Genomic DNA, 27,562 nt, shown 5'->3' with positions numbered 1-27,562 from the left:
CTTTTTTTTCTTTTCTTTTGACTTCTTTGTTTAAGCAAATAAGTTGTTCCTCAGTTTTACTATAATTTTACGACTAACAAGTATTTGTGGATCTAGCAGAAAGAAAATGGGGAGAGGAAAGATTGTCATCAAAAGGATTGACAACTCGACTAGCAGGCAAGTGACTTTCTCCAAGCGAAGAAATGGGTTGCTCAAGAAGGCCCGGGAGCTTTCCATCCTTTGCGATGCAGAAGTTGGACTTATTGTCTTCTCCAGCACCGGCAGGCTCTACGATTTTGCCAGCTCTAGGTATACTCTCTGTCTCTCTGTCTCTCTCATTCATCCAAAAGAATGCATTTGTTACTCGGTTATATTAAGGTTTGTATTGTACGTACATAGGATCTAGGTTACATTCCGTATTGCAGTACTAATATATATAGTGATATAAAAGCAGCTTATTCATCGAAAAAAAATAGGATATAGGTTACATTTTTTTAGTTGGCTATATTACATGCTTTTCCCGCAGCTTTTAGCTGATTCCGTTGGTGAAATTTATTGTAAATAGGATATAGCTAGGTTACATTCTGTACGTATTGCAGTACTACTATATATATAGTGATCGATATAAAATATTGTTGACACTTCTTATGGCTTTCCTCTTTGTTTTGGAGGATGTGCAAGAACACATATTTCCCGTACTCTTTGTTCTGAATCGAGCTCAATCCTTCTAACATATATCGTCAACCACCGTCTTATTGGTAAGTCAATGATCGAGTACAAGCAATGAATTTTGACAAATAATGATAGAGAGGGTGTTGGAGTGGGTTAGGGATGGCGTCAGAATTGAAGCTTCCTTTTTTTATTATAATTTTCATTTATGAATGAATTTCTATTAACTATCGGAACCCATTCCAGCAAATAAGCTAGAACATTAGATGCAACAAGCATCCTGACTCAACCAACTGGCTACAAGAATGCAGCTATATGTTCAAAACACTTTACAAACCACAAATCCACTCTACAACAGAACTCTTACCAATTATCTACACACTCAAAACAGCAGCAGCTATAACAAACAGAATATATATTTTTTTTTTATAGCTGCTCAAATGTTATTATACCTATACCAAACACCATAAGCCCTAGAGGGTTGGCTCAATGGTTAAAAGGGTCACTTGGGGTTATTCATTCCCAAGTTCGAGTTCCCATTAAGTTGAAATCGGTCTTTTTGAGTTGGCCTCTGGGTGAAGCCCGCTATTCAATTTGGTCCATGCAAAGGGGAGCACGAAATATGGGCCCCAAATTTATCTCTTAAGGGTGGGTACACAAAATGGCCCTGCCTTTAAGTAGGTTCCCAGTTCTAATAAAAAAAAATTGAAAAAAAAAAAAACCAGCATACTATAGCAAACAAAACCAAAACCAGAAAACCATTAATGAGACTCTTACGATCAACTAAAAACCTCAAACAAAATATGTTGAACACTCAAGTAGACCTGCAAACCTTCATCTGCTACACAACTCCCCAACAGCAACAAAACAGGAACCAATCAAACTATCAGCAGGCACCAAAAGCAAAAAGGGCTCTTACAATCATCTCCAGTAAATAGCTAGACTCAAGTCAAACAACAAACCTTCAACTGCTTTATGAAGTCTATCATGCACCAGAAAACGAGCACCAGCAGGGAAATCCATCAGCATTTCCAAAACTATAGGAAACTCTTATGCTTCCACAACCTGCCCTTTTTTGAACTAGAATTGTTGTAGATATACCCCAACTAGTACAAATGGCCACATTCTCTTCATTCTCCTTCAATTTACCCTTCCCCAATAATTCTGGTTCTAACCTCCCAGCATACTTTCTGCAACATTTTTTCTTTTGCATTCGTTTTATTTCCATATTTAACATCATTTCTATGCCTCCATATATTATATATATACTGCAGAGCACCAAGCCAATTTACACACCACATCTTTGAAGCCTTTTCCTTGCCATTCTCTTATACTTTCCTTCAAATATCCTCCCAAATCAGTAGGTATACTTGCCTGAATGCACTTCGGCATTACTGCCCTCCATACCCTTCTACTAAAACCACCACAAAATAATAGGTGGCCACGGCATTCAAAAGAAAGACCATTTGACATCTCCTTTGGCACCCCATTTCAACAATCAATAGAAATACCGTTCTTTACTGCCAGCCATAGTCAATGCATGCTTTGAGATTGCCATATATTGAAAACCAAATAAACTTCCACCAATAACCAATCCAGGGGCGGTACTATGCTTGGGGTTGGGACAGAAGTCCCCTAAAAAAAATTTTATTTATTTATTTATTTTTTTTTATGAATTCGACACCCCATAATTAATTTTTTACTCTTAAAAATCGTTATTTTTTAGTTTCATCCCCTTATTTCAAATCCTATTTCCGCCACCAGGACCAATCGACCCTTGGTTGCTTTACCCTTATTGCTTCACAAGTTTCCATACTAGTGTACTTGTTTGATTTTGAAGCTAACCATATAGGAATATCACTACTTCCTTCTTTATCATGGATAGCTTAATTTGGATATTAACCAAACTTTCGAACCTAGAAGGCAACCAATCCCATTCTTCCCCTTTAATAACACTTGACGACTTTGCATCAACTTTACTCCTAACATATATATATATATATATAACTAGATAACTAGGGACGGAGCCATAAACTATTATGGTTAGAGGTCAAGGAGTAAAACATTTTGTTGCTAGGAGCCAGGAGACTAATTTTTTTTGGGAGAAAAAACAATTTACCCTTCAAAATTTGACAACTTTTTCACTTTTGCCTCAAATATTTAAAAAGTTGCAATATGCCCAATAAAGTTTCAAAAATTTTCAATATGACCAATCCGTTAATGATTTCTGTCTTTTTTAACTGAAATTATTGAAAAGTCCTAAATGTCATTTTTTTTAAAATAAAATAAAAAAAAATTAAAAAAAGAAAAAAAGAAAGGGGGTGGCTCGACCACCCCCATGGCCCATGGGGTTGGCGAGCCATCCCCACTGCCCATGGGAGTGGTTTCAGCAACCGCATGGGGGATGGCTCCGGCAACTCCCAAGCCCCATTCAGACTAGATGGGGGTGGATCGGCCACCCCCAAATGGGTTGGCCAACTTTTTTTTTTTTTTTTTTTTTTTTTTTCTGTTTTTCTATTTTTTTTTTTTAAACAATGTCATTTTGAGAATTAACACGTAAATATGGGGTAATTGTGGAATTTTTGTACCAAAAAATGCATGTGCGGCGCACGTGAGCAACTTTCTATCAAAGAAAACGGAAATGGCTAACGGAGTGATTACATTGAAAATTATAGAAACTTTAAGGAGGTAAATTATATTTTCTCCTTTTTTTTTCTTTTTTTTTTTTTCTTTTTTTTTTAAGAAATGAAGGGAGGCCATGACCTATACCAACCCTATATTTCTCGATCCTGTTGATAACCATACTCATCGTAGAGACCATCTGGATGCCAAGAGTCCAACCATGCATACTTAAATTGGCTACCATCACCCAGCAAAAATTTCAATTTCAACCAGCTCTTAGCAGTTTCTCTAAGCTTAAGAATTTTACACCAACTCCAAATATCAGTTTGAGAAACTATAAGTAACCAAAAACATTTCCCTTTTGATTAGATTGTGATTAAGCCAAGCAACCCACGGTGAGCCTGATTTAGCAAATAAGCTCCAAATATGCTTTAGGACAGCAGCCTTATTCTAATTAATCCTCTAGCCTTTTTAACCCTGACCCACCTTCCCTCTTCTAAACACATCAAATCCCATGACACCTTAGTTTTTTCAGAACAGACATCACTACCATTCCATAAAAAAGGATTAAATTTTTGCTCCAATATTGATCTAACCCACCTTGTTAGGTAAGACGAAAATTTGAGACCAATATTAGATTTGAAAGCTATATATATAGAACTAAAGATAAAAGTTTGAGCCTCCAGCAAAGAAGAGATATTGTTTAGACAGCCATGAATCAATCACGCCAGAAGCATTTTGGGTGTGACTAAAATGCTCTTCAATGAAATTGTTTTATTCTCTAGAGAATAGACGATCGGATAAGGAGATTTAGTTAGAAGCTTCATCTTCACTCTTCTTGTTAAGGAAATTCAAACCAAGCTCCTGGTTTGACTACAAGGGATCGGACAAGGGTACATGATTGATCTGAGAAAAGCGTACGGTCCCATGCATCTTTGTAGCTAGGTCAAGAAAAAGGAAAATGATTTGTGGGGGACGAAAATCCGTCCCCCATCCCCCTCTTTTTAATTTTTAAATCAAAAAATAAAAAAGTGTCCTCTAATGTGACATTAGAGAGTAATGCTACATACCACCCTTGTATTCTCTTTTTGTCCCCCTATAATTGATATGGCTCTTAAAATCACCATTGAATTTATGATAGACCACTATTGAATTTTGATCTAATGGTGATTTTAAGAGTCTCATCAATTATGAGGAGACAAAAGGAGAACACTTTTTTTTTTTTTTTTTTTAAATAAAAAAGAAGGGGATAGGGGACGGTTTTCCGTTCCCATGTATCAGCTCTCCAAAAAAGACATTTAATTGGATCTAATTCAGTGATACTATTATTAAATAAAAAAAAAAAAATCACGTGATGGTTTCTATTATTTTATTATTAATTTACTCTCGTTTTTTTATAGAACTATATATACTAAATAGTTTTTAATATTGTGTGACCAATTAATAATTATAATTGCAACTGAAAAAAGGTGCTTTAATCAAGAGGACCCAGAGAAGTAAAAGTTTTGCTGCTTTTAATTTGTTCTTCATTCATACTTATTTTTATGAAATAGAGTGAAATTTTTTTTCTTTATTTCCTCCGCTCTCTCTTTTCTTTTCTTTTCATAATTTGTGAATCAAATTTATGGATATAGTTTGTCTCATTTCGCCGATCATCCAAATCTCCTAATTTAGTTTCTAGTAAAACTATATCTATCTATATATATCTTATTGTATCTATTTGAAGCAGTTTCGACAAAGGATATTAATTAACTTATTCATCTTTTTTATTGCTTCCAAATTAAATAAATCTCATAAATTTACTAAAAGAAAGTTGTTAGAACAAATTCCGGTTTGGTAACTTGCTGAACTGGAAGAGCTCGCCTTCTGACCTGCAAAAGAAAAAACTGCGTCGGGGGTAGCCTGACAATCCCACTCCGATGCTGAAGTCAATATTATCTCAAGCGTATTTCTCTTCTACTATCACCTAGAGCAATCGAATCCATACCTGTGTAGTTGTGAGGTATTTATAGATAGAGTGTTGAAAGTGGTCCGGTTTTTCATTGGACCACGTGTTGGGTTTGGAGCACTTGTCGACTACCCGGATCGTGGGATTGTGGTACATGTTCCACGATCATTGCGGAGTCGGTCTTCAACCGGCTCTAGATCATGGGGTCGTGGTACATGCTTCACGATCATTGCGAAATCGGTCTTCAACCGGCTCTAGAACGTGGGGGGCACCTTCCGCAATAATTGCTATTGTGCAGATCATGGGATATCCTTCATGATCATATCAAGGTCGGTTATTTAACCGGGCTTGACGCATACGCAGAGTCGGCATTTTACCGACTCTGGGTAAGACGGTTTCGGTAAGACATCATCATGACCTATTTGGGCCTTCTGCTGATGGGCCCAATAGATCCAGTTTTGGTAGTTTGTTGCTGGTCCTGGTGGGCCAAAATCTCGGCCCATTCGGCAGAGTCGAGACTATTTCCCAATAGTTATCCCCCAATTCCTTTTGCACGAAGTGGTTTTGGTGAAAGAAATTTTCTTGTATGATTCTGCCGAGGTTCAATGTGGAACATGGTGGTTCGTTTTTCCTAGAAAATACTTGGAAATTTGAAATTCAATTTTTTTTTTCAAAAATTTGAAATTCAAACATCCTTGAAAACTGAAACGTTCGAAATGACGGCTCAAGTCATAATGAGATCCGGATTACTGCTATCAGGTCGGTTCGCATTTTTGTACAGCGCTGGCGTTATTAAGTCAATTTGAGCTCTGCGTGTCGCGTGTAGTCACGCCCAGTCGCTTTTTTCCTTGGTAACTGATTCACATGCCGAGTCGCGCGTCTGGCTTGTCTTTCAAGGCCAGTTGTGCGCCTGACGGTTTCAAGCTTTTCAACTAGGCACATTCAATGAGAGTCTTTCAGCTTCTGAAGGAGGGTCTATATAAACCCCCATCCCGCATTTTCACTTCTTCACTTTTCACCTTTCACTGTTTTGAGCTTTTTCAAACTCTCTGAGTTTTTCGGCGATAATTTCTTTTTCCGGCGAGTTTTTTTCCATTTCCCGATCTTCTTCAAGCAGTTGACCGATCTCATTCAAACCTTTTACCGACCCCCTCGAACACCTTACCAATTTTCTTCAAATGGCCGGCATCTGGCTCTGATTCTGATGGCGATCATGTCGGTGGTGGCGCCCCAAATCTTGTTCCTCATGAGAACAAGTTCAAGACCTTGATCCCAGCCTCTGACAAAGCTCGTCTTCGCCAAAGTTATAACATTCTGGACTTGGTGAGGCTTCACTTTCAGGGGCCCGGGGAGCTTTCCAACATTAGCGACTATGTAGCCATCACCAAGAAGATGCTAATGGCAGGCTTTCGGTTCCCTTTTCCCTCGATAGCCCTTGAGCTCATGGTGCGGCTGGGGGTGGCTCCCTCCCAGATCAAACTAAATGGATGGAGGTACTTGTTTGCCTCTTTTATTATTTGGAGGATCTAACTCCAAAAGAGGATGTCCGTCACCGAGTTCTTCACTATCTACCGTGTTGGCTTCCGACGAGATGGCACGGTGGAATTCACAGTCCACAAGAAGCCAGCCTTCATCCATCTTGCCTGGCGGTACTCAAATAACAAGGAGTGGAAGGAGCAGGTCTTCTGAGTTTCCGGCCAATGGGAAAGGGTCGAGTCTTCACTCTTCCCAGGCCATCAAAGGGTGCCTCGGGAATGGGCTTGCATGAGGCCGAAGGCAGCCGAAGCTCCTGAACTCACCGACGAGGAGACTGATAATGTTGACACGATGATCGCCTTTTTGAAGGATGAATCTAACGAAGACAAGTTGGACTTTGATTACCTTGTGACCGACGAGAATATGCGGAATATTCTCGGTTACAATATACCTATCTCCGACCTTCCTTACTTGAAGGTGAGGAAGAGCAAACCCTAGAAGCCGAAGGAGAATTTTGAGGCTGTTTCCCGAAAGGGTAAAGAGAAGATCCTCGAAGGACCAAGAAGCAAAAGGAGCCGAAAGAAGCTCCAAAGACTATAAAGAAACTTCTTGCCAATGCCCAACGGATGGGGGTCAAGCAAGACAAGAAACCAAGGGAGGCGGCCAAGAAAAAGGAAACCAAATTGAAGGCTGCTTAGAGGGAGGTAGCATGGTTGAAGGCTGCCGAGGAGGATGCGGCCAAGGAAAAATTTGCGCAGAAGAGGCCTCAATCGCCTAAGAAATTCGAGGAGGAGCCTGCCAAGAAAAAACAAAGGATGGAGGTGGCTCGGTCGTATCTCAAATCCATTTTTACGGGGTCAGCGGTTTGAGGTACTCCTATACGTGCTGAGCCCCTGTCGGTGATTACTCCTGAAGATTTACTTCGGGCTGCTGATAAGGAGGCCATGCCTCGGGACTCAGAGACTGGCGGAGTTTTTAAGCTCCGCGATGAAGACAAGACTGGAGCGCAAGTTACGGGGAAGGATAGAACCCCCCATCCTCTGCCACAGCTGAAGCTGCTCTAACCATTTCCTTCGCTGTCAGGGATGACGTTGCTCGGACCGTCCCCTCCGCTGTCGGGGATGGAACTGCTCAATCCTTAATTCCCATAATTGACTTAGACCGGTCCGTGTTGCCTACAGTGCGGGTTGAAACCGAGGTCGAGGTTCGAAAGGAGCTGGTGTCAGAAGCGGCTGCTGCTAAGGCTGGTGAGGTTGTAGAACCTCAAATTTTATGAGTCGAGGCAAACAGTAAAGCTACCGGGCCAAACAACGAACCCTCAATTAACCCCTCGGAGGGTGAGGCAGGGTCTATCCATGATTCCCTCGGGTTTTTTAGGCCAGCCTGGGAATATGAATACAATGAGGCCTCGCTGGAAGAGCGTTTGGCCGTGCCGATCATGGATGCCCTTGCTCTGATTCCATCTAACTACCTTGGACAGAGTATAGCTTGGTGTATTCCAACCGAGGATATGACCAAAGCGTTGGTCCAACTACAGACCATGGTAAGTTTCTTCTGATCCTTTCCCTTTCCTTATATTTTTTTTAAAAAAAATTTCTCGGCAGCAATTGGTGGACACTCTCGCTCTGTTCGACCAGCATAGGGATTTCCACCGAGACCAAGTTTTGTCATGGTCGGCCTTAAGCAATGGATTTCTGAGCTCAAATTCGAGCTAGCTTGAAGACAATCTTTAGAGTCGTAAGTGGCCAGACTTAACAAGCTCCTTACCGAGCTGGAACTGGAGTTGGCTCAATGTGATGAGTCAATTACCAAAGCCGAACTTAGGCAAAATGCTGCCGAGGAGACTAGTAGAGGACTTACTGCCGAGCTGGACGCAAGGACACGTGAGGTGTTTGCAGTTAAGATCCATGGGGACAACGTCGAGGCGAAGTATGCGGCCACGTCATGTAGTAATACTGTATTACGAGCTGACCAAAGCACAACGACAGCCCAAAGGAGGATCACCAAAGAGGCTCGACGGGTCACAGAAGAGTCTCAGCGAGCAGCAGAGGTGAAGTCTAAAGAGGCTGAGTCCAGCGCACAGGCCACTCAGGCATACCTGCTGAAGGTTAAGTCCAAGTCCCAAGAGCATCGGAAGAAGACCAAGACCAAGCATTACAAGTTGAAGGTTGCTCATTATAAGTCGAAGGCCAAACGGTTTCATAGCCAGATTTTGGCTTTCACCAAGGTCCGAGACCAAACCTAGGTAAATGGTTTTAGCTGGGTTTTTGGTTCTTTTAAGGACTTTATGCTCAATCCTTTGACGTCTTCCTTGAACCTCGCAAAGTTGAAGTACATGGAATTCATGGATGTTCCTGATCAGGCTATTTTAGAGCTAAGGGGAATAGGCCGAGACTTAATTCCTGATGTCCCGAAGTGGGCCGAGGAGGATACTGAGCTGGTTGACCAAAATGCTTCGACCCAGGCCACTGATATTGAGGCCTCTGCGGCCGATTGAGATTCTGAAGAACCGAATGCCACGAAGCCTTAGTTTTTTTTTTTTTGGTAGCTCTTGTAGCTTCGGCACTTTTGTAGACTTTTGTAGCTTCGGCATTTTGTAGCTTTCGGCATTTTTGTAGCTTTCAACATTTTTTGAATGACATTCGGCCTTTTTATGGAACTTTTGTAAAAAAAAATTGTCAATATTTTGTGTGTACCTTTTGTATTCTTGCATTTGACATTTTGTAACTAATAGTCGTACCGCTCAACTTTTATACTTAGCCAAATTTGGTTAAGTGTAAAAGTTTAAGTATTGAGTATTTGTCACGTAATTTTTTTTCGACTTGAATCCCTTCAACGTGATTGAAGTCTCGGCTTGAATCCCCTCATCGTGATTCGAGTCTCGGCTTGAATCCCCTCAACGTGATTCGAGTCATATGAATTTTTCCAACTTGAATCCCCTCAACGTGATTCAAGTCTCGGCTCGAATTCCTTCAACGTGATTCGAGTCTCAGCTCGAATCTCCTCAACGTGATTCGAGTCTCTGCTCGAATCCCCTCAACATGATTCGAGTCATATAAATTTTTCCGACTTGAATCCCTTCAACGTGATTCAAGTCTCGGCTCGAATCCCCTCAATGTGATTCGAGTCATATGAATTTGTTGTTATGATGCTTTGAACTTTAGTATGCTATTTGAATATGCATTTATTGATAAACAAGTAAGTTTAAAAACAAGCAAATTACATATAATATTTTTGAAGATGCTCGGCTTTCCATGGTCTTTGGAGCTTTTTCCCTTCTGTATCTTCAAGATGGTATGCTCCCTTCGGATTACTTCTGACAACTCGTAAAGGACCTTCCCAGATTGGCCCTAGCTTCCCCTATGTGGGGTCTTTAGCTGCCAATGTTACCCTCCGAAGCACCCAATCACCTGAATTGAACGATCAAGGCTTGACTGTTTTGTTGTAATACCGGGTTGCTTTTTCTTTATAGGCAGAAGTTCTAATTCTTGCTCCTTCATGCCTTTCCTCTAGGAGTTCAAGGTGTAGCTTTAACCCTTCGCCGTTGAGACCGAGATTATAGTGTTGAATACGAAAGTTAGGGGAACCTACCTCAACTGGGATCACTGCTTCGGCCCCAAATATAAGGGACTAGGGAGTCTCGGAAGTTGCTGAGCGGGTTGTGGTTCAGTACGACCACATGACTTCCGCTAAATATTCTACCCAGCCTCCCTTTCGCTTCGGGAGTTTCTTCTTTAATATTCTCACTAGAGTTTTGATTGTGGCTTCGACTTGCCCATTAGACTGAGGGTGATACACTGATGAAAAGAAATGGCAGATTTTAAGCTCGGAACACCACTTTTGGAATGGTCTGCAGTCAAACTGCGTTCCATTGTCAGTCACTAAGGCGTTCGATATTCCGAATCTATATACGATCGCCTTCTAGAGGAAAATTTTGATCGTCTTGGTTGTGATAGTCGCCAAAGGCTCAGCTTCTGCCCATTTGGTGAAGTAGTCCACTGCGACGACTAGAAATCTGCAATTCCCTTTTCTCGTGGGCATGGGACCTACGATGTCAACCCCCCATTGGGCAAACGGCCATGGTGACAAAACCGAGTTGAATTCTACTGGGGGATTTGTTTGCAACTTTGCAAACCTCTGACACTTGTCACATCTTCGGACCATCTCCATTGATTCCTGATTCATTGTTGGCCAATAATAGCCAGCTTGTACAGCTTTGTGTGCTAACATCTGACCCCTCGAGTGGCTACTGCATACTCCTTTGTGAATTTCTTTCAGTACATATTCGGTCTCGGCTGTTGAGAGGCATTTCAGAAGTGGAAGTGTATGTCCTTGGCAATAAAAAATTTCACCAACGATAGTGTACCGAGCTGATTGCATTCGGATTTTTCGAGCTTCCTTTTTGTCGTTTGGTAGTCGTCCATCCTTCAGGTATTCAACTACATTCCTCGCCCATTCGAGGATGGCATAGGAATCTTCGATCTGCATTACCGGCCCAGAGTTAGCTATAAAGGGGCTATCTAGAACTAATACCCATTGTTTCGAGGCCGCAATCTTCTCATTCGTAGTCGACTGTAGCCAAGCCAATGCATCGGCTCGTTCGTTTTCGGTCCTTGGGACTTGGGTGACCACCACTCGCTCAAAATGGTCCCAGAAACTCCGAACCTTGGCCAAGTACCCGATCATTTTTTCTCCTTTGGCTTCGGATCCACCTTGGATATGACCAACAACCACCTGTGAGTCACTCCGGATTTCTAGGTTCTTTGCCCCAAGATGTTTTGTTAGGCTGAGACCTGCTATTACCGCTTCATACTCTGCCTCATTGTTTGTGGTCGGGAAATTTAGCTTTAGTGCTACTGAAATTTCCTCTTTGTCTAGGGTTATCAAGGCAACTCCGGCTCCGCTTCATGATTTCATGGACGACCCGTCAACATATGCTATCCATGTATCTCCTTCGGAAGCTCTTTGCTCTCGGGGAAATTGCTGAATTCTGCATTAAAGTTTGTCAGGACTTGAGCCTTAATAGTGGTCCTTGAATAAAATTCTAAATCGAATTCTCCGAGTTCCACGGCCTAATTTACCAATCTACTTGAGAGTTCGGGTTTTTACAATATCTTCTTCAAAGGATACTCGGTGAGTACCCTTATAGCATGTGCTTGGAAGTATGACCTCAACCTCCGAGCTGCAATAATGAGGGCAAAGGCCAAATTTTCAATTCAAGGATACCTCTCTTCCGCCTCGTGTAACACCCTGCTGGTGAAATATACTGGCTTTTGAACTCTGTATTCTTCTCTGATTAATACCGAGCTAACAGCCGATGGCGGTACTGTTAGGTATAAGTAGAGGATTTCCCCTTCCTCTGGTGAGCTTAGGAGTGGTGGATTGACCAGGTACATTTTTAACTGGCCAAAGGCCTCTTCACACTCATCGCTCCAGACAAATGTCTTTCGAAGTATCTTGAAGAAAGATAGGCACTTATCCGTCGATCGGGAGATAAAACGGTTTAAAGCCTTAATTCTCCCGATCAATTGTTGTAGCTGCTTCGCTGTGTGGGGAGCCTGCATTTCTAGCACAGCTTGGATTTTCTTTTGGTTTACTTCGAGTCCTCTGTTTGAGACCATGAACCCCAGGAATTTGCCTGGCGATATGCCGAAGGCGCATTTTGCTGGGTTCAACTTCATCTGATGTTTCCTTAGAGTATTGAAGGTCTTTTCGAGATTGGTCAAATGACCAGCCACTTTCCAGCTTTTTACCAGCATGTCATCCAAGTATACTTCTATATTTCTCTCGATTTGATCTCGAAACATTTTGTTGACCAATCTTTGATAGGTTGCACCGGCATTCTTCAACCCGAAAGGCATCATTTTGTAGCAGTATAATCCTCGGTTAGTGATGAAGGAAGTTTTTCCTTGGTCGAGCTCGCTCATATGGATCTGGTTGTAGCTTGAGAAGGCGTCCATAAAGCTTAATAGCTCATGCCCCGAGGTGGAGTCTATTAGGACATCCATCCAGGGGAGAGGAAAACTATCTTTTAGGCACGCCCTGTTAAGGTCGGTGAAATCCACACACATTCTCCATTTCCCGCTTGACTTTTTTACCAAGACAACATTGGCTAGCCATTCAGGGTAGTCCACCTCTCGGATAAAACCGACTTGCAATAGCTTCTCTTTTGCTTGACGGGTCGGTGGTTTGGGTCGACGTTCAACTTGTGCGAAATTATCGAGGGGTCAATCCCTGGCATATCGTCATGGCACTAGGCAAATACGTCAGTATTGCTTCGAAGGAACGCCACCAAGGATTCTTTGATTTCCGGAGGTAATAGAGATCCAATCCTGACTCTTTTCTCGTTACCCCCCACTTCAAATTCTTCTATCTCCTCGGCTAGCTCCCCCGATTGTAATTGCTACTGCTCACCTTTCTCCCTGTGATTACCCCGAGAAGGGGTTTCCTTCATCGTCGTGCTACCCCTTGTTCTCCCCTTAATTCCCCGACTCCTCTCTCGGTCGGGAATTTGATCTTTAAATGCGAAGTGGAAGTGACCGCCTTCAGATCATTAAGGGTTGTCCTTCTAAGGATTGCATTATAGGCGGAGGGTCTATCGACCAACAAAAACTTGACCATAATGGTCTTTGTGGTCGGATGATCCCCGGCCGTTACAGAGAGTTCAATATAACTGATTGGTTGAACTTGTTCCTCTGCGAATCCAAGTAAAGGGCAAGTAGCAGGGATCACCTTTTCCAGACTGATCTTCGTGTTTCAAAAGGCCGACCAATATAAGATATCGGCTGAGCTTCTGTTATCGACAAAAATTCGATGGATTCGGTGGTTGGCCACCTGCAACGTGACCACGATTGCATCAGTATGAGGAAATGAAACTCCCGCATAATCTTCATCTATAAATCCCACAACCAAAGACTCCCTTCGGTGGGACTTGTAAGGCCTTTCTATAGTTATAACCTTCCGATGCTTCTGCTACCGAGTGTAGGCCTTCCTATCCGCGCTCGTTTCTCCTCCTCCTCCGAAACCTCCGAATATGGTTCGGATGTCGATGATGACTGGTTCATTTCGAGGGTCATGAGGCCGTGCACCTCTGCTTTTTCTTCTTTCTCACCAGGGTTCCTCCCGGCGGGGCTCCTCCCTTCTTCTGTCTCGCTCATTGTCTCGGTGCTTCGGGGGGGAGCAATCTTGGCACCTCGGCTCTTGTTCTTGGTGCTGTCTAGACCCTTGATTATGCCAGGGTTGGCCTTGGTTATCTGTTATGAAACAAAGAAGTTTTCCAATTTTGATAAACTTCTCAATCAGGACTCGGAGATTTCTGCACTCCTCAGTGACATGGCCTCGAGCGTCATGAAACGCGTAGAATTTGTGTCTATTTTCTTCTTTCACATACTTATTGTAGAGGGGATAAGGCTGCTCGTACTGCGGATCCCTCTTGATTTCCAATAATACCTCATTAATGGGAGAATTCAAGGGATTCCATTCGTCTATACAGAACTGTTAATACTTCGTAGGCTCTGTTGCGGTTTTTGTCTCGATCCATTTTTCCTCCTTCCGGACCTTCTCTTTCTCCCTAGAATTGCTTGACTCCGAAACCTTCTGCTTCTGGGACTCTCTCAGAGCCACAAGGGTTTCCTCTTGGTTTACATACTTCTCAATCACATCCGTGAAGTCGGCCAAATTCTCTAGATGATTGAGAGTAATCTCGGACATTATAGGCCCTTCCACCTGTAATCCTTGATAAAAAGCAGCATAAACCATCTCCTTGGTTAAGTTGTCAACCGTGAGTCTTGCTTGATTGAATCGGACCACATAATCTTTCAAAGACTCGCCCTCCTTCTGGCGCATAGCCATCAGTTGACCAAAAGGCTTCTTCTGTTTTGACCAGGAACTAAGTTACAAATTTTCATCCATGATCCTCAAAACTTGTGATGGAACTCGGAGAGAGTTTTCGAAACTAGTCCCAGTCAGAACCAGACAAAGTAAGTGGAAAGGCTCGGCATGCCAGCTCCTGCGGAGTCCCCAGCAAATCCATATGCGTCTTGTAATTGTCCAGATGCTCGGTGGGATCTTCTACCCCAGTGTAAGTCTGGATGGTCGGGATTTTGAATTTCTCAAGAAGTTGGATCGCCATGATACACTTGGTGAATGGGGAAGATCTGTTCAAGAGGCTATCCACTCGAGAAATTTTTTCCTTGCTCTTCTGTTGGATCTCATGTTGCAGTTGGTTATATTTTTCTTCATACTTTTCATCGAGTGTGGTGATAGCTTCGTTGAGCCTTCTTTCTTCATAACGAGGATTCACTGCACCTTCACTAGGATGAGGGTTTCTGGCTCCCTCAGTTCGCCGTGATCGGTTTTCAGGCTGACTTCTTTCAGTGGCCCTTCTGCTCTCTCTGCCTTCTTCCTCGTTAGTGTTACTCTCTCCTTCTTCATGCCCTTCAGATACTTCAGGAACTCGTTCATCCGCCAGTCGCCTTTGCAGACGGAGGTTCTGTTGAGTTAAGACCTCCATGTCCCTAGACATTTGGGCTATTCGAGCCTCCATCTCAGCTGCATTCAGATGAGATGTACCTCCCACCTCGTGGTGGGGGTTGTTTGCTCTTGAGGCCATGGCTCTTGTTCGTACCATTTTAGATATATTTTTGCGTAGTAAACAAAGCACACCTACTAGTCGTTTCCACAGATGGCACCAATCTGTTAGAACAAATTCCGGTTTGGTAACTTGCTGAACTGGAAGAGCCCGCCTTCTGACCTGCAAAATAAAAAACTGCGTCGGGGGAAGCCTGACATTCCCACTCCGATGCTGAAGTCAATATTATCTCAAGCGTATTTCTCTTCTACTATCACCGAGAGCAATTGAATCCATACCTGTGTAGTTGTGAGGTATTTATAGATGAAGTGTTGAAAGTGGTCCAATTTTTCATTGGACCACGTGTCGAGTCCGGAGCACTTGTCGACTACCCGGATCGTGGGATTGTGGTACACGTTCAACGATCATTACGGAGTCAGTCTTCAACCGGCTCTAGATCGTGGGATATCCTTCATGATCATATCAAGGTCGGTTATTTAACCGGGCTTGACGCATATGCAGAGTTGGCATTTTATTGTCTCTGAGTAAGATGGTTTCGATAAGACATCATCATGACCTATTTGGGCATTTCTGCTGATGGGCCTAATAGATCCATTTTCGGTAGTTTGTCGCTGGTCTTGGTGGGCTAAAATCTCGACCCATTCTGCAGAGTCGGGATTATTTCCCAACAAAAGTAAATATGAAGAATGGTATTAATTATCCTTTCATAAAAACAGAGAGGAGCCAGTGAATATTGTCAACGAGGGATAATGAGGAAGGGGCAAATTTTCAGTTAAAATAATTCAAGTACTTCCACTAAATAGTTCAACCTAGTTGAAAATATAAACCAAACTTCAAACAACACCTAGAAGAGGGTTGAATAAATATAATGCGGAACTAAAAATTAAATCAACCACAAGCAAACAATCACCAAAATATATATGAAAACCAATAATGCAATTGACACAGATATTTGGTGACGAAGTGTAAACTCTTTGAACTCAAAGAGAAAAACCACTCCAGGGTAGCTAACCCAGAAAATCAATCCAATAACGAAGAATCCGCAAATTATAAGATGTCAATACTCACAAAACCTTTGCAGTAGTCACACTCTTGAATTACAACAAGTCACCTACTTTTGTCTGCTTTTCTCCTAGAACCTCTGGAGAGTTCTTCTTCTTTATCTCCTTAAACGGAACTTCGATTTGCTTCAATTGTTCAAGGTTGATGGTTAAACAATAACCAAAACTCTAAAAGAGATATAGCATTAACACTTCAGGTCTAAAACCCTCTCTTAGCACAGTGAATTCTAAAGTAGAATCCTTAACAAAGTTCTGCCTAGAAACCATCTTAAATAGGCTTCAAAAAATCTAGTACAAGTCAAGAACGGATTTCTAGGCGGCGGCATCTTAAATAGGATTTCCTGACTTGTATTAGGGTTTCTAAAGCCTATTTATAGAGGTTTCTAGGCAGAAGTTTATTGTAAATTCAACTCTAGAATTCCATGTGCAAAGAAAGGGTTATAGATCTTGGATGCTAATGTTATATCTTTATTATAGTTTTAGTTCAACCATTAACCTTGAACAATTGAAGCCAACCGGATTTCTGGTTAAGGAGATCAAAAATAAGAACTCTCTAAAAGTTCTGGGAGATGAGCAGACAAGTGGATCACTTGTTATAATTCAAGAGTATGACGATTGCAAAGGTTTTGTGAGAATTGACATCTTGTAATTCACTATTTTTCATGATTGAATTGATTTCCTGGGTTTAGCTATCCTGGAGTGATTTTTTTCTTTAAGTTTAAAGATTTTTCACTTCGTAATCAAATATGTGTCAACTGCTTTACATATTTGGGTAATTCTTTGGTTTTTTTAATTTCTTGTTTTATTTGTATACACCTATTTCCCCCTTCTAAGTATTTTTTTGAGTCTGTTTATTATTTTCAGATGGTTTAGTTAAAATAGACCTTTTATCGATCCTTTTGTTTTGGTTATATTCTTCTTTTTGTTCTTATTCATCATTTTCAATTATAGAAACAATTTCATCCCTATCAAAAAAGAAGAAAAAAATTTAGTCTTTTATATAATACAATGAAAGGAATGCAAATTTATGATAGTGATGGTGGTGAAAAAATATAATGCACCATACTTTCTCTGTCACATAAAAATAGTCCACGTATCCCATTTTAGATATCCTAGAAAAATGTTTATGCTCAAAAAGTCAAATGCCTTTTATTTATTTTCCTAAAATTACTTTTTATTTTTGCATTAATTATAAATGGTGTAATGCTGAAAAAAGTACCAACTTTTTCACCTTCAAGTAACAAATTAAGGATAAAATCGAATAACTACTGAAGAGGGAAGCAAGTGAAAAGTATTTATTTATTTTTTCTTAAAACATGTGCTTTTGATAAGTGGACTATTTTTGCAGGACAGATAGAGTATTATATGTGCTTATTGTAAGGTTGTTCCCAATAAAAGGAAAACTAAATTAACCGGCCTCTTTGTTAAGTTATAATTTAATTTATTGTGTTTTCTCATTAATTGCAAGTGATGTAATGTACCTTTCGACTTTCAAATAAGAAATTAGTTAAGGACAAAATAGAAAGCCTACAATACAAAGCAAGCAAGTAAAAAGCATTAACATCATTGTTCAAATACAAGAAGGATACTTTTAAAAACTCTTGCTTTTGATAAGTATACAATTTTTACAAGACAGGACGTATTGTTAGGTACGTTTTGTAAATTCAAAATAAGAAGAAGATGAAATAATTAACATAATTGTTCAAATACAATAACGATACTTTTTCCTTTTAAAATTCATTTTAAATAAAATTTATTTTGATGCTTGATTTATACCTACAACTACATTTCTCTTTTTCAGATTATTTCCATTTCCTATTTTACATTTGTAAGTTTGGACACAGCTAATGTTTTCTTTAAATTACTGCTATATATATATATCCTGTGCTAAGTTAATGATGTTGATGATCTCATGACTACGTGTATTATCAGCATGAAATCTGTTATTGAACGATACAACAACTTAAAAGAGGAACACCATCGGCTGCTGGATCCTGCTTCGCAAGTTAAGGTAAACATTCAAGAACCTTTGATGGCATTATAATTCGTTTTACTACCAATGAAAAGAAAAACGTCTAGAAAGGCATTATCTTCATGTACATTGGTCTTGCTTCCTTATTTGCCAAATTCTCTAATGTCATAAAATATACATAATATAATATAATATTCGTTTTATTATTGGTCATCTGATCTGACAAAAGATATGAGAAAGCCGTGGTGATGAACTCACATACATGAATTGATCAGGTGAATAGCTTCAATAAAATACTGGATCAAATTGAAAGTCGGGATATATTTCATTGGTATTTTGAATGCTCAAGTATTGTCCCCTTTTCTTTTTGTTTTCTTATCCATTACCTTCTTCAAATATTTGTAACAGTTATTTAAACACAATTATTCTCCACATTACAACATTTTATTTTAAATCAAATGTGTTTATTTATTAATGTTCTTCTCACAAAGTCGCTTCCTGATCTTGTCATAGCTAGGCATTTTGTTTGTTTGCACATGCCAAGAATAGTTTCTTTCTCTCTATTTTTCCACATATATATTAAATTCCAAACTCCCTTTATGAAAGTGAAAAACACTATTTAACCATAAAATGATTGTGTACATATCCAATAAAAAATGCATATAAAGTAAAAAAAAAAAAAAAAAAAAAAAAAAAAAAGAAAAAAAGATATGGAATGGGCATTCTTGTCATTTAAAAAAGAAAAGAAAAAAAGAACTAGGGTATATGGATTTCATCCTCTCTAGAAGGGAATCCACATTCCCAACAAATGGCATTTGGGGTAGGAGTGTGGATTATCTCCACTAAAGTGCAAATGAACAAGTTAATCTTTTAGGATTCCAAAAATCATAAAAGAATACCTTCATCCAAAAGCCCAGTAATGTATATGGTATATACCAACTCTTAATTTGTGTAGTAAAATTTGTATTACTAAACAACCTCTTTAGACTTTTAAAGTCTTTTCCAACTATTCCTCTATCTATATTATTCGAGTGCGAATCAATTTGCCTACAACATTCTCCACAAAATGACTTATCCTACCTCTGTTTTTGAAACTGTATTGCCACTTAGTCGGATCACCTTTCGGCAATTTGAAGGATTTTTCGTTTCCTTCTACACCACTCCAATTTCATTGCCTAGATGGTAATAGAGTAGGGGATGATAATACATTCTACTCTTGGCTCACACTCCTCTTAACATAGTTGTAGCCTACTTCACATGCATGTATTATTATAAGTTAACAATGGGATTTGTCCTTTCTCTAAGTTACCCTTGGCTTCATCCTGCCATATTAGAAAGAGTACTAAGACATTTTCATGTACTAGACACCCATACCCGAGTCAATACAACATAGGACCTCAATGAAAGGTTCACATAAAAACAAGTTCTACCTCGGCACGCAATCAGTACTACCTTGGCACGCATAAAAACAAGTTCTAGTGTCATCTTTGATACAACGACAAGTGTTCAAATAATTTGATTAGTGATCTTTAAACTGATTCTCTAACTACCAAAAACACCATTTATAAGTAGAAATGACAATTCCCAGCTAAATTCTTCGATTGACACAATAGCCCCCACACAGTCATACTAAAATTGTATCAAAGAAATCAGGCTAAAATTATTCCGCAAACCCCCAATTTGAAGCCAACGAAATATAATAGTCTGTTGACATTGCATTATGCTACCCAAAGTAAGAGTGATTTATTTTTCATGAGTTATCAATCAACAAAAGTCCAAAAGTAACTGTAGTAAATAAATGACAATACATATAATTTTTGTTGACGAAGTGAAAAATTCTTCAAAAGAAAAATCACTCCTATCGAGGGCAGTCACCACCAGCAAATTCCACAATAGAAGAAAAGTTTGCAACCTCTTTAAATAATCACAAGACCTTTATAAACTCAAAGCTATGCTTGTAATCCCATAAGCGGCGCACGCAAAGATCAATGAAGTTTTTCACTTCGTTAACAAAAATCTCACTCTAAGGATAATTGACCACCAAGAAATTCTACTATAGAAGAAAATTTTGCAACCTATTTAACTTAATTACAAAAGCGGCACACTTGATCTCCACCAACCTATTTTACAAGTGACACACTTGATCTCCACTCCAAGCGGCTTCAAAACTCTAACCTTCTTCTAGAATGACTTTCCACGAATGCACTTGTTCGATCTCTTCAAATTTGACTCAGATGAACTCACCAACTAATCCCCAACAATCTAAAAGGGATTTAGGATTTCATAATGGTTTGGAAACAATGAGAGAAGCAAGAATAAAGGTTAGGCTCAAAAAGAAACTAGGCTTTCTCTATCAGGTTTTCAGGATTACCTCTCCCTTACCTCAAAGTAGTGTAATACAATATATATATATGCTCATTAAATAGAGAATTAGAGTTGAAAAAAATTAAACTATCGAAAACTCGCTTGAGCGACTATCACGCAAGGGTCAAGCAAAGTTTTGGGTTCTGAATGGGTTAACTTCCAAACTTGCACGCTCAAGCGTGGGTCAAACATGAGTTGAGTTGAGTTGCCTTCATCAAGTGCATGTCTAAATCACATTTCAAATCGAACCAAACTCAACTCTAACTCAACTACTGTCAATTACAATCCAATTTACCCATTTTTTTACACTAGGATGTGCCTACTCAAATATCAAACCCAATATTTTCAATAGACAACACTTATAGAAGTTTAAAGTAGAAACTGAATGAAGTTGCTAAAGTATAAGTTACCCAAGAATAACAACAAACCAATTTGTGAAAAGATTATTGGTATGGATTTTTAATGGAGCATTTTAATGTAGGAAGGAAAATATGAACTACAATCACAAGGAAAATATGAACTGCCTCAACACTTCACAATATTCAATAAGTACATCAAATTTTGAGTAGCACCTTACGGACAAGGAGCATGATATTGATCAACTATAAAAGTATAATAAGAACAAAAGAAAATATCTTGATTTAATTTAAATTCTATTTGGAAAATAACATCGATCGTATGTCAATATACTTTTTGTTGTACCTAATGCAAACGTCAGGTATAACTCAACCTTGAAAACCAACTGCAAAGGGATGGTACCCAAGATTTTATATACACATGATTAAGATTATACTTAAGCTATGTGGGACACTTGATATACCACCACACTCCATATCCGACATCCACAGCAGTCCACTCTATTAACACTAACCCGATGGTAGCCCTTTCTTTTTTTGGTGGATTCACTCATCTATCAGTATTCAATAACTTACAACTATGCTCATCCATAGTACCAAGACATTTTAATCCAGCTTATAGGTTGCCTCTTCCGTGACTCGACCATAAAGCCGGAACCCCTTCAATTCCATACTAGACGTGGTGGTTAATTCTGATATCAACTTGTTTTGGGCTTGTGTTTGAGAACTTGTTTTGGGTTTGGAAACAGAGAAAGCTGCGAGATCTAGTTTCCTGAGTTTACCTATAGTGACAGATAAATAGGGTATTCAAGATACCCTAGCCTCCCAATCAACTTCAAGAACTAAATAATAAACTTTTCATAATTTTATTAATCACTTACCTCATTCTATAGACGGAATACATGATAAAATTATGAATGAATTAATTGAAACACATAGTAAATATAGTCCTACGTCTACTAGGACATGAAGTCCCTTATTCTTCTATGAAGGGTTTGCTTTATAAGCAAGAGTACTCCTTCTCCTACTAAGAGTCGTTCTTTCTTTATGAGCAAGACTCCTCTTTAATTCCCATCAACTCTTAGCGGCCATTTTTATCTTCAACCATGATTCCACTCTGACTTCCTTAACTCATGTTTTGTTCTTCAATCTCGATTCCAAGAGAACTTCGAGCCACATCTTCTATTTCCTTAGGAATCCCTTCTTTGATAGGAGTGTGGACCGTAACAGTATTGCAGTTCAAGAAATACATCCATCCAAATTGAATTAGTTTTTATTTTGCAACCTTGATGAACGATCTAATTTAATTTAGTCATGTCAATCTTGCCTATCTTATATTATGGTAAATAGTTTTTACCTTTTATCTTTTACCTTTTATACTTTCTAGTTTTGGCAAAGGGAGGCAACAAGCTTGAGGCAGCAACTGCAATATGTGCAAGAATGCAACAGGTATAATCATTTTATACTTGATAATGATCTTAAATAATGTATACATACAAGCTTGAAATTGAAATTTCAAGAATTCCTTACTTAAAAAGCCAATGATTCTACCATCTTTCTCATTAGTCAGGTAATCGTGTATATCATTTTAACATCCAACCATGAGAACTATGGCTCATTCAATTGAACCCTAGAAAGCCTAATGACATCAACTATGACAACTACCGAAGATCAATTGCACCATTTGATAAAACCAATGCTACAGATTGAGCTTCATCATAAATTATAGGAGAAAATATGCCTTTGGTTTAGGAATATATTAGTTCCAGAATATTACCTCACTTACCATATGTTGGGCTGCATGTTACCGTTGGGGATATTGGAGATACATGTTGCCATATAGCTAAAGACCTGATGGACCCACCTTGGAGATATTGAAGATTGATGCATGTTACCGTTGTGCGTGCGTGGCATTTTGACTTATATGGGTTTGGAAATCCTGGTGGACCTTTTACATTAATATTGCATGACCGTTGCAATGGACTCTTGCCTTCTATGCTTGCAATCTTTCCTTTACAATATTGCATGACCGTTGTAACCTTTCCATTATTATGTATTTTCTATTCAATATATAGAAGAAATACACGGCTGGAGCCACTCATGTTTTTGAGTAGCTCTTTGTCATTCCTAAATCAATTGCTCTTATTTTCTTTATGGTATCAGAGCCATGTGGATCAGATACCGTAGTTGCAGCAAACGCTTTAGTGAGATTTTCATTAGTATCATAGGAGTAGTCATACCGATACCAACATTTTACTGCGATGTGTCCAGTACGCCCACAAATTTGACATTGAGGGGCTGAATTTGAATAAGATTGCTGTGGATTTGGTCGTGAAGAATTGGGTTGAGTGGAATGGTCTTTTTGTTGCACAGAGTTACCAACAATATTGTTGTTGTGAAACGGTCCAGATGATCGGTTTGTTCCATGAGTGAACCCGCGGCCATATTGAGTGGGGGCTTGGTTTGCTGGAGCAAATCCACGTCCTCTGGAATTGAAAAATGAGCCTTGATTTCTGCCACGATTTGATCCACGACCTCTTCCACCATTTCATTGACCAAAAAATGCAAGATTTGGATTGGAATTAAATCCCTCTTTTTCTGCACAAGTCTCGGAACCATACCTCATGTTGTAGCCTTGTAAGGCTATGACAAACTGACTAAATGTGGGAAATGGAGGTTTAGACAGCATGGTTGTGACAAATACGTCATATTTTTTGCCAAGACAATGAGACAATTGCACGGTCTTGTCTTCATCAGAAATTGGTTTTTTTATAGCTGCAAGATTATCACAAATAGATTTAAAAAGAATGAGATAATCACCTAAGGAAGTCGACTCTGGTTTGGGCATCTGAAGTTGTCGTTTTTACTGAACTTCTCTTTCTTTGGTTGCTTGAAGATAGGTTTCTTCAAGACAGCCCCACACTTCACGTGCGGTATTTTGGCCAACAACGTGTCCAAGAGCTTCTTCCGACAATGTTCCTATGATCCAACTGCGTAGCAGTAAACCTCTGGATTGCCATTCTTCATACTTCGGATTGGGCACTTCTTTATTTGACTCATCTGTTGTTGTATCAGGCGGACCATGAGTAAGATGATTCATCAGTTTGAAATTTTGGATTAAAGGAAGAAAGGTCATTCGCCATACAAGATAATTCTTGGAATTGAGTTTGGTTGAGACTGCTGTGATGAGGCTATGAAGATTGCACATAGAAAGGGTAAAGGATGTTGATGATTGAGCCATTTGTCTAGATGTGATAAGAGCTTCAAGGCTCTGATACCATAAAGAAAATAAGAGCAATTGATTTAGGAATGACAAAGAGCTACTCAAAAACATGAGTGGCTCCAGCCGTGTATTTCTTCTATACATTGAATAGAAAATACATAATAATGGAAAGGTTACAACGGTCATGCAATATTGTAAAGGAAAGATTGCAAGCATAGAAGGCAAGAGTCCATTGTAACGGTCATGCAATATTAATGTAGAAGGTCCACAAGGATTTCCAAACCCATATAAGTCAAAAGGCCACGCACGCACAACGGTAACATGCATCAATCTTCAATATCTCCAAGGTGGGTCCATCAGGTCTTTAGCTATATGGCAACATGTATCTCCAATATCCCCAACGGTAACATGCAGCCCAACATATGGTAAGTGAGGTAATATTTTGGGACTAATAAATTCCTAAACCAAAGGCATATTTTCTCCTATAATTTATGATGAAGCTCAATCTGTAGCATTGATTTTATCATCTGTAGCATTGGTTTTATCACCCTTCCCTTCTCATTCATTTTGATCTATCGAGGACCGTATTTGAAAATAAACAGCCTATCATCTCTGTCCTTAAGGATCTCAGCCCCACATTTGCTTTTGCATTCCCCTAGCTAGTTGTCTACAACTTTAGTCATAACTCGTCCCTTTTAAGAAAACTTACCCCCCCACTAAAAAAAACAAATGATGGGGAAAAAGAAAAAGCTAGTTCTCGCATGTTTATGGTTTAACAAATATTATCACCGGCACATAGATTAAGTTGTGAAGTAAAACTGGTGACAATGTCTTCTAATAGGTGTACAAACGTAAAATAAAGCTTAGTGAAAGACTTACATTTAATATATAGGGACCAAACCAATAGATATTAGTGAATTGCCTATATATGTCGTGTGCATGCTTTTATGTGCTTGGAAACTTTTTTCTTACATGAAGGGAGGCCATAACTTAAAACCATGGATCTTCAAAACTTGACTTGATAAAAGTTTACAGCTAGCAATAGCTTTTGGATCGCGTAGAGAGATCGAACCTTGAAATAGTTTTTATAGCTTACAAGACTAAAAGTGGCTTGTGACACTATAGTCTAGCTAAATCCACATATCATTAATTTGGTTCTCATAAGGCCTTTTTACTGGTTGCATTATTGCAAAAATACTTATTGTTACACCACAAGGCACATTTAATGTAATGCATGATGGATGATGCATAGTGATGCAAAAATATGGCATTTTAATATTATCTATCCAATATAATTTCAAGGAAACATATCAAACCCTCTAAGTGCTACAAATCTATCTGGTGTGATATACGCAGACATCTAATGGGCCAAGAACTTTCTAGTTTGAGTATCAAAGATCTACAATATTTTGAAAACATACTTGAAATGAGTTTGAAGGGTATCCGTATGAGAAAGGTTTGAACTCCTTACACCTAGTCAAATTTCCATCCAATTGTGTTAGAGATCCCACCTATGTACAACACATGCATGAACCCTCAAATTTGTCATTTTTCTCTTGCAGGAACAAATTTTCACCGAAGAAATAAAAGAACTAAACCAGAAGGTATCGCTAGAGGATTGACTCAATTTCTCTTGCTTTTCATTTGGGACTAATTCAATGTTCATCACATAACTTTCATGAACTTGATTGCAGGAAAAACTTACCCATCAAGAAAACCTTGATTTGCATAAGAAGGTAAACATATTTCGTAAAGAAAAGGCAGAGCTGCAAAACAAGGTACTTGAAATAAACTTGTGTATATGTTAAGGAAAAAAAAACATATTCCATTTGTCAACATTCCCTTTTTTAATGTTCATATAAGAACTTGAGTCATAAGTCCCTTGTAATCATCTTGCAACTAGAGAAGGATAGAGATTTTCTTGTGGCTAAGCCTAAACAATAGCTTTGGCTCTCAGGTCTACAAAGAAAGAGAAGTAAATGACATTCATGCAGCCATCCATCTCCAGCTAAGCCAACCTCAGTCTCAACATAATGAAGCACAAGCAAAAGGACTGAAATTGGGGTATCTTTTTCAAACTAATATAGTACTATACAACTTTATTGTGTAGTGATGCATCCATTTAATCTAATCCTATTAATATCTCATCAACCTTTGTAACAGACTACAATTGCAACAATGAAGTTGGTCGACAACTGGGGATGGCTATCCATCATTATCCCATCAACAACTTGCTACAATGGAAAATTAAGCTTCTACCAATGAGGCCTCATATTTCAGCTATTGGTAAAATACATTCACCATAATAAAATTTGGATTTGGTATGAAATTTTCTATGAGGAAAACTAAAAAATTTGACTAAGATCATCCTTTCTATGTTAATTTATACAATAAAGCGTTATATGTTTCAATTGCTTGTTGGTTGTAGATTCATCTATTCTTTGGTTTATGAAGAAAAGATTGAAACTTTCATGCAAGATTTGATTTTTTATTTGTGGACTAATTTGAGTTTTTGTAAAACAAGGAATAAAAAAAAAGGGTTGAACATTAATCTCTTCCAAATTAATTTTTTGACTTATCCAATCACTTTTATATGTTTATATCACTTAAGCATATATCACAACATTTCACTTGTCTAACATGCACCCAACTAAATAACATGCTATAAAAAGACCTAAAAGAACATAAGTTTTACCATATAGACAAAACATAACATGGCATTACAATTTTAGCAATACCCTAAATGCCTTGTTGTGTGACACCCAACATTTCTCTAAATTATTGAGATTTGTCTCTTGGAAAAGCTTTGGTGAAGATGTCCGCTATTTGGTCTCACCAACATATTCTACAATTCTCCTTAGCCATATTGCCTGTGATGTTGCCAATGATGTCGAAATATACTCGGCCTTCGTGGAAGATTGTGCCACTGTTTGTTGCTTCTTAAATTCCCATGAAAATACATTGGAACCAAGGGAAAAAGCATATTCATAAGTGTTTTTCATATCAACACATCCGGTCCAATCACTATCACAATATCCAAGGAACTTAATTTGCATCAACATTCTTCTCGTGCAAAATGCCAAAATCAAGAGTACCTTGAATATATCTCAAAATTCTCTTGGCAAAATGTATTTGGCTTGACTTGTGTATAAACTAAGACAACAAGCTTGTAGCATACATAATATTCGATCTTGTAGCCATCGTATACAATAAGCTTCCAATCAAGCTTTTATAAAGGGATATATCCACTTCTTTGCTTCCATCTTGTTTTAATAATTTTTCCCTCACAGCCAAAGGGGCAA

At 39.0% G+C, this 27,562-nt stretch overlaps 1 protein-coding gene across 2 annotated transcripts; it reads left to right on the top strand.

The window, feature by feature from the left end:
* The first annotated feature begins 105 nt into the window (after positions 1-105).
* Positions 106-26,562, top strand: LOC133882465 (MADS-box transcription factor ANR1-like). 2 transcript variants are annotated; one of them, XM_062321649.1, is made up of 8 exons: positions 106-288; positions 18,278-18,356; positions 22,425-22,486; positions 25,617-25,716; positions 25,823-25,864; positions 25,955-26,038; positions 26,218-26,324; positions 26,424-26,562. In XM_062321649.1, exons 1-8 carry the CDS (start codon positions 107-109, stop codon positions 26,440-26,442), a joined length of 675 nt encoding a protein of 224 aa, XP_062177633.1. In that variant the 5' UTR covers position 106; the 3' UTR covers positions 26,443-26,562. The 2 variants fall into 2 exon arrangements, with proteins under 2 accessions (XP_062177633.1, XP_062177635.1); XM_062321651.1 differs by lacking the exons at positions 25,823-25,864; positions 25,955-26,038; positions 26,218-26,324; positions 26,424-26,562 and having other exon boundaries at positions 25,617-25,722.
* Positions 26,563-27,562: the final 1,000 nt, after the last annotated feature.

This window comes from Alnus glutinosa, chromosome 11 (assembly GCF_958979055.1).
Source record: "Alnus glutinosa chromosome 11, dhAlnGlut1.1, whole genome shotgun sequence".
Classification (NCBI taxonomy): Eukaryota; Viridiplantae; Streptophyta; class Magnoliopsida; order Fagales; family Betulaceae; genus Alnus; species Alnus glutinosa.
Note: the sequence above shows the minus strand (reverse complement) of the source record. Positions and strands in the feature narration are given on the sequence as shown.